The sequence below is a fragment of the Mytilus edulis genome, chromosome 3 (genome assembly GCF_963676685.1).
Source record: "Mytilus edulis chromosome 3, xbMytEdul2.2, whole genome shotgun sequence".
Classification (NCBI taxonomy): domain Eukaryota; kingdom Metazoa; phylum Mollusca; class Bivalvia; order Mytilida; family Mytilidae; genus Mytilus; species Mytilus edulis.
Window position 1 is genome coordinate 64,396,225 of NC_092346.1, and position 8,688 is coordinate 64,404,912.

General features: G+C 34.1%; 2 protein-coding genes across 2 annotated transcripts; both read right to left on the reverse strand.

The window, feature by feature from the left end:
* Window positions 1-3,027: 3,027 nt before the first annotated feature.
* Window positions 3,028-3,465, reverse strand: LOC139515371 (uncharacterized). Its single transcript, XM_071304938.1, has one exon. The coding sequence runs from the start codon at window positions 3,463-3,465 to the stop codon at window positions 3,028-3,030; it is 438 nt and encodes a 145-aa protein (XP_071161039.1).
* Window positions 3,466-4,451: 986 nt separating this feature from the next.
* Window positions 4,452-5,270, reverse strand: LOC139515372 (craniofacial development protein 2-like). The gene is made up of 2 exons (XM_071304939.1): window positions 5,121-5,270; window positions 4,452-4,904 (listed from the first exon to the last, which is right to left on the reverse strand). The coding sequence occupies exons 1-2, from the start codon at window positions 5,268-5,270 to the stop codon at window positions 4,452-4,454; spliced, it is 603 nt and encodes a 200-aa protein (XP_071161040.1).
* Between the last annotated feature and the right edge of the window lie 3,418 nt (window positions 5,271-8,688).

The window sequence follows — 8,688 nt, forward strand, 5'->3', positions numbered from 1 at the left end:
ACTTATGAACATTAGAAAAAGTTTATTAAATGGAACGATAAGCCAACATGGGTTGTATCTGAATTAACGGGTTCATCTTAAAATCATAATGTGATATCCCGAAAGTAATATTTTTCTACAGGCACAATAAAATATCCTTGTTTCTATAGAAGAATTTAGGACAGTTTAAGTTATTTATGATAGTTTGTTTTGTTAATTTGTTTTTTGTACCTTTGTTGTACATGTTGTGTTGGTTGGAATTGTAGTTATAAGTATGTACTTGTTTTAGCATCTATTGAAACAATATCATAGACACAATTTCTGAGTAAGAGTTATCGACACAGTATCATATCTTTGCCATGACAATTTCCCGGCTGACCGAATAAAATTTACGTTGATCATGCGTCTTTGAAAACCAAAAATTATCGAAGAAAGACAATAACAATCAAAACCAAGGAGTAAACAAAGAATCATAAAACCAAAAGATTTTTACATCAACAGTTATAGATAATAAATAAGAAACAACATGAACTCCACCAAAAACCGGAAGTGAAATCAAGTGCTCCGGAAGGGTGAGCATTTCATGCACCGAAAAGCACAAAGTTAATAATTTATTTGAAGAAATGAATTACGTCTATACAATTTTATAAAAAAATTTTCTTATGTCTTCACAAAATAATAATCTGGTAACTTTGAGATATGTGCTGCCTTTCAGCACTTAAAAATCCCTTTTATGGACGATTCATAGTTATGGGTTCATGCAGAATAGAGTCGATCTGATCTCCCCTTTTTTGCTGACTTGCAAACAATTTTTTGAGGCTGTCTGTTAGTCAAATAATTACTTGTTTTATAATCTAATATAGAACCTATTATTGTTCAGGAACTAATATTTATAAGATAAAGATAAAAAAAAGAAAGAAGGTTAAGATGAATTGATGACTCCAAAATGCCATTGTCTGTCTTCTATTAAATGTCAAATACACACACACATATATATGGATAGTTTCTTCACGTAATGGAATGACACACTATTTAAATGCTGCTCCTTGATTACTCCCAAAACAAATTAAATCGTTTGATGCATACTTAATTAATTTTTTTTAATATATTTTTTAGTTTAATTTGAGAAAAAGGAAATAACTATGTCAATTAGACGTGCGAAAACACGTCATTATATACGGGGGTGCAACTTACCTTCTTCCAACCATTTCATACCTGATAACAGAGAGGCGGAAGATACCAAAGGAATATTCAAACTTATAAGTCGATTATATACTGACAAGTCCATGGCAAAATTCGAAAAATTACCAAAAGATTACCAATAGAATACAAAAACACAAAATAGAAAACGAAAGTCTTATAAGGGAAGAAGTACCGAGATAACAAAATGATAACAGAACAAAATGCATTTATCAGCAAACTAACGATTTAAACACAAACCTTATAAACAAAGGCTCCTTAAATCTACGCGATTTCGTCTTCACTAGCGACACTGTTTGGGATAAGCATTGTAATTCTATTGAAAGTGCCATTAAAAGGTCTTCGTTATTAGAAGAATTTGGTGATGTTGAGAAATCTTTATTGTTATTGTTTATTTAATTCACAGAATATGGACGAGTTCAAGATGTAAATCTGTATGGACATCTATCCGTTGTTGGCGTGCATCTTGGAATCTAGAATTTTTTTTTTGGTCATTGGAATGCTGCATTATTTACGATTTCTACACTTACTTACTTACTTATCCTCTTCATCCCCAGTGAGATATAAGGCTACAACAAACTGCCTCCAGTCTTCTTTGTCCTTAGCCATGTACTGGGCTTGGTCTCAGGTGTAGCCCATTGCATCTAGTTCTACTGTAACAGATCTTCGCCAGGTGATTCTAGGTCTCCCTGGTTTCTTTTTTCCTGGTGGTGTCCAATATAGAGCTGTTTTTGGTGTGCGGTGTTGTGGCATTTCAGTACATGGCCTAACCATCTAAATCTTCGTTGTTTAATTTCTTCTGTTAGCTCTTAGCATTACAAAGGCTCTTGTTGCTGATCTTATTTGGCCAGAATATTCTGTTGATCTTTCATCGGCAGCTAGTATAGAAAGCATCTACTTTTTGAAGGTCACTAACTAGCATATTAATCAATTGTAATAAAAATTCATAATATCTAATACAATTTGTAGATTTAGCTAACAAGGTCCTTATATTTGTATAAAATAACATTTGTTTATAGTGGAAAGTTTTAACGTTAATTAAGCTACAATTAAAAATTGCTTGCTAGTCCCTCTCTGTGATTACCTTTAGAGAACTTTGGTTCATTTCCCAATCAATCTATCATGAAGGGAAGATAATTTAAACGGATTTCAATCATAGTCTTTTTCAAAAATGATGAACGGTTCTTTATATTGGTATGTAATCATTTTAAAAGTTTCAAATTTATGAAATTATATTCGCACATCAATGTTTTTGATACACCAATAACAAAAACTGAAATATATTGAATCGATACATTTTGTAACTATTCAAATTAATATCAGAAACCTAAACTTAATTATAAAATAATGAACCTGTTAAAGGAAGACAATACTCGCATAACTTTTTCGAATTGGCACATAATACAACGGAATGTCACTCTTGCATACAAATGGCACATCAATATATTAATTAACTGTGCAATCGCGCTCCACCGTCAATGATGATTCTTAATTATAAATATAACCAACAGTTGTTAATCTATAGATAGTAAAGACTAATGAAATCTAACCCACTGTTAAAATATTTCTTTGCTTTTTTTTAAAACTTCCTCAGTAAAATGCTTGAGCCACTTGACTGTCATAGCTCATAATTAACGTTTTTACACAATATTTAAATAAAGTAGCTAAAGCTTATTCGCTTCTCAAAGTGTAAGACGCAATAAAAATCGTATGCTTGCACCATCTTACCCAAAAACAGATTTAATTAAGTTCTGAACATTTCGACATTTCTTCGTTAAAACCGGTTTTAAACAAATCACAAGTACGTGTTAAGATCCGACTAAATACCCATATCCCGATATCGTCAGGTTAATTTGCTACACTTACTAAAACTCGCCAAGTTTCTGAACCAACCAGTAGGACAGATTTTATATTGCTGTTGTAAATTCGCAGTTTGGTCCTTAAACTGTACTGGTTGGACTTCCAGATTGTATGAAGTCTTGCAAATGTTGCACGTACCTTGGATAGTCTTGCCTTTATATCCTTCCCTGTCCCATTATCTTTGCTTATGATACTTCCAAGGTAAGTGAAATCTTCAACACTGTCCACTGGCAGATCATTGATTGTTGTTGGTGTTTTATTCCTAGTGTTTATTGACATTACATTGGTCTTCTTGGTATTGACCTTCAGACCAGTTTGCTTTGCATAGTTGTTAAGTATGTTGGTCTTCTCTTGGAGGTGTTCACTTGTTTTTGATAATATGGCAATTTCATAAACAAAATCAAGGTCTTCTAGCTGGTTAAACATGGTCCACTGTATACCCCTTTTCTTCTCTGATGTTGTATTTCTTTGTTTCCAGTCAATGGCCAATAAAAAAAAATAGGATTGGTGACATAATACATCCCTGTCTTACAACAGATTTAACTTCAAATGAGTCTGAGATAGAGCTATCAATGATGACGCTGCATTCAAAGCTGTTCTAGAAGGCATTATTAAGAATCAAAATTTTAGGCGGAATTCCATATGATTTTACAATTTTCTAAAGAGTTTCTCTGTGCATACTGCCTTTTTGAAGTCGATGAAATTAATGAAAAGTGGTGTGAGCCATTCAATGCATTGCTCGATGATGTCCATGTCTTCAATGATTTGATGGCATTTCTTACTTCTTCTATAGTTGGTGGCTCTGTATTGATGTTTAAATCATCTTCTAATGGTTTAGGGGTAGCTAAGATATCAGGCTGAGGGCAGTTTAATACCTCTTTGAAATGTTGGACCCACCTTTCTGCTTATTCCCTTTCCGTTTTCAATGCTTTGCCATTTTTGTCGTTTACATGTGCTGTCTATGCATTAGATGTTCCACAGAGTTGTTTGGTGGATTTGTAAACTGTACTCAACTCTCCCAGAATGGCTGCCTTTTTTGCTTCTTTTACTAGGTCCTCCAGATCTTTTCTAGCACTTCTTTTAACCTTTTTGTCTTTTGCTCTGTATGTTACTTATAGTTGATCTTGTAACCTTTGGATTTTGCATTTACTGATTTTTGTTTTAGTCTTTTTCTCTTCAATTTTTTGCCAGGTTCAAGATGTTAACTAATCTATTCTTTTTTGTCTTGTGACCAACTGTCTTTTCTGCCGTCTTTACATAAATATCTTTGATGTTATCCAACTTCTCTTGTACACTACCTTCCCAATTATCAGAGTTATCTAGCATACTAAACCGATTTTTCAATTCTTAACAGCTTACTTGACATATGGTGACTTCAACCTTGCTTTGTCTAGTCTGTTTCTGTTCTAATTTTAGTAGGAACCTTTCTTAATTTTAATTTGATTTGTAGCTTTCAATAGATAGTGATCACTGTTTACATCTGCACCCCTGAGTACTCGTACATCTCTTAATGATCTACGCCACTTGTTGTTCACCAATATGTGGTCAATCTGGTTAACTGATATTCCATCAGGTGATTTCCATGTTAGTTTATGGATGTTTTTATGTGGAAATATGGCCCATCCTATCACCAGTTTATTGCAAAGACAAAGATCGATAGCACGTTCACCATTCTTATTTTTTACCCCGCAACCATGCCTGCCCATGACATTTTCAGAATCAGTGTTGTCGGATCCTACGTTTGCATTAAGATCTCCCATGATTACCAGCATGTCGTGTTGAGGTACTTTAGAAATAGCAGTCTGCAGCTGTTCATTAAAATCATCCTTGGTATCATCTTTGGCATTATTTGTTTGTGCATAACACTGTATGATAGAAAGTTTACAGTAGTCGGAGTTAAATCTTGCTGTAACTAATCATCTTTCACTGATTGGTTTCCATTCTAGAAGTGATCTTGCCTTTTCTTAGCATATAATTATTGCTACACCATTAATATGTCTGTCAGTGTTTCCAGAGTGTAGGATGATGTTTCCACTATTTGTCCTTATCTTTCCTGAACCAGTCCAACGACATTCGCTCACACACATTTCCTTGATGACCTGTGCAGTCTTTGATGTTTCATACATGGTTCGAACATTCCAGGCTCCTATATGTATTTGCGCTTTAGGCCCTGAAAGACTCATATTCATTTTCCTAGTTTCCACAATAGGGCTGTCACTAGGAGAAGTCATTCCTCTGTGGTTTGAGTCCCTGTTGGACCCGTTGAACAGAGGGTAATCTAATTTCATTTGTTGTGGTTTCTGTAACTGTAATAGTTTTTACAGGATTGGGGAGTTAAGCCCATGCCCAACACTTCAACCTGGAGGGCCAAGAAATTTGTATTCAAGGTTTCTATCCTTTAGAAGGGCTGCTGTCCTGAGCTAATGAATGCATTATATCCAGGTTTGTTTTCGAAGTTTACCATCTCCTAGATGAATTGCCTTGGTGGGCTACGACTCTCATCTAATCGCCTATTTTCCCATAGTTAGGACAAGGTCGAGTGCTAGGGTATGTCCACACACCGGTGGGCATACACACGGCATCTCTAGGGCCCTTGCTGCTCCGAGATCTCCTGCAGTTTAGCCTTAGGTACTAGATCCCAGCTTACGTGTACTGTCGAGGGGAGGCACTGCAGGAGTCTTGGTAGCGTAGAGGCCATGTACTGACAGATGAAGCATATATGTGGTTGTATATGACCTTTTTTCTGTTTATTAGAACAAAAATATACAGCAAATATAGCATGTAATATCTAAGAAAAATCAATAAAATTGAGAAAGGAAATGGGGAATGTGTCAAAGCGATAACAACCCGACCATAGAGTAGACAACAGCCAAAGGCCACCAATGGGTATTCAATGTAGCGAAAACTCCCGCATCCGGAGGCGTCTTTCAGATGGCCCCTTAAAACATGTGTATACTAGTACAGTGATAATGGACGTCATACTAAACTCCGAATTATACACAAGAAACTAAAATTAAAAATCATACAAGACTTACAAAGGCCAAAGGCTTTTGACTTGGGACTGGCGCAAAATTGCGGCGGGGTTAAACATGTTTATGAGATCTCAACCCACCCCCTATACCTCTAGCAAATGTAGAAAAGTTAACGCAGAACAATACGCACATTAATATTCAGTTCAAGAGAAGTCCGAGTCCGATGTCAGAAGATGTAACAAAAGAAAATAAATAAAATGACAATAATACATAAATAACAACAGACTACTAGCAGTTAACTGACATACCAGCCCCAGACCTCAATTAAACTGATTGAAAGATTATGTCTTCATCATATGAATATCAGGCACATCTTTATAATTTTATTTAAAAAAACTTATTTTGTGTAGTCAGAGTCATGATGATCTGTTATAAAGTATAATTTGTCCCTGACTTAAAGGTTATAAATACATGTTTGAAAACCAAAACACTAATATAAATTTTATGAGCCAATGAAATCAAAATTGTCATCCTAGTACCGAAGTACTGGCGAGTGGACTGGTGATACCCTGGTCAAGTTTCTACTTGAAGTTTAAATATCCATTTCCTTCATTTAAAAGGTTACTATTCTTAATAAAACCAATGCCATTATCAATTGCCTATAAGTTGACATTGACGTACCCTTCAGCATTTCCTTTTTGGTCATGCACTTTTTATGTAACACCTTTCTCAAATGAATCATTTAATACGACTGTGACGTATATTACGAAATAGGTCGCCTCGATGAGTAAAACAATTTGAAAACATAAGTGTTTAGGTTAATGTACGACATTTAAATACCAGTCTGTTCTTCTTTACGTCTAAAAGTATTGAACAGCGTTATACTTATGGTGGGTTTATACATATGATTTAAAAAATCTAATGACGGAATAAACTATTTGATTTGTTAATAGTAAAAATATCTGAATCTAGTTTAAGCATGAATAATGCATGTGGACTAAATAAATTCATTGAAAATATATTTCAATCAATAAAAATGAGAATAAAGAACAAGATTAAAAGATTAAAAAAAATATGACGCATGATTCTCTAGATTAGCCATGAATGAATTTTTTTAATATAAAGTACATTTGAAAACCCATTATGAAATCTTTTTCAATTGAAAAATACGAAGTAATTTATTTTTATTGTAAGTTACACTTGGTTTTATCAGCTCTTTAATTTTTCAAATATTTTAGCCTCGAGCATCACTGAAGAGACATGTATTGTGGAAATGTTATTAAACAGTCGATTTGTAATCCTTTACACCTTTCGAAAACGACAGTTATTGGTAGAATCCTTGATTGTATTATCCAGAAGTTATATATAAAATTTACAATGAGAACTTAACTAAAATTTGAATTTTCTTATGTTGCCCTTACTATTTCTGCGCAGTAAACCTCAGCAGCACCTGTATATACACGGAAAACATATACCCAACTTGATACTTTATTCCAGAAAAGGAGAGGAAGTTTCCCACTGGAAAATCAAAATTCATAAATCGAAAAAAAAAAAAAAAAATACATAATAAAAACGTAAAAAGACGAAATCATAAGCAACAGTCCTCAAAGACCCTTCAAAATACTATATAGAAAACAGAAGCCCAACTAACACCAGAGGATGAGTGTCTCTGGTGGTAGGTAATAATTATCTTCTCTTCTCAGTTGTTGCTCGAAAGATTGCACTCATTGTCGGGTACTTTTACCTTGATCCATGCATGTAGATTTTGAATTGTTCAGTCAGCTGTGTTATATGTTTATGATTTATGTTTTTAACTATATGACGCTAAATCCTTAACATGAGGGGTTGAACGTGATTTTCATATGATGAAGACATAATCTTTGAATCACTTTTATTGAGGTCTTAGGCTGTTATGTCAGTAACTGCTAGTAGTCCTTTATTAATGTATGTATCATTGTATTTGATTAGTTTCTTCTTTAACCTATTCTGATACCGGACTCTGTTTTCTGTTAACATAACGTGTTCAATCCGGCAACATTTTTCCAAGACAGAAGTCTCCGACCTCTATTCGTCTTGCATGTTTTTATTATTTTTTTTAGTTCAGTTATATATTTCGATATTTAGTATGGTGTTCCATTTTACTATTGTGTATTTTTGTAAAGGGGCCAGCTGACACCCGGATCATGTTGTGGTATTTTCTCGCTGTGTTGAAGACCCATTGTTGTCTTTGGGCTGTTTTCTGTGCTTTGGTCGGGTTGTTTGGTTGCGTATCCTGACTCGTGTCACATTTACTTGCAGTGTCTGTTTTAATTGATCATCCGATTTATTATTAATTAAGCGGAAAGTTTTATAAAGAACTGTCATATAAATTGGAGGTTTAGCTAGCTATAAAACTAGGTCAAATGCATGTACAAAGTGTACAAAGTCATACAATTGACATACGTACTGCCGAAGAAAGCAAAAGCAATTTCCAATAAATTTGCTAAAAACTAATATAAATTTGTTTGAATAAACCCAGGAAATATATAAAATATTGTATTAGCCTTGTATAACCAATATATATATATATAGGGCTAAATACATGAAACCAATATATCATTAACTGACATACCAGCTCCAGACCTCTATTAAACTGATTGAAAGATTATGTCTTCATCATATGAATATCAGGCACATC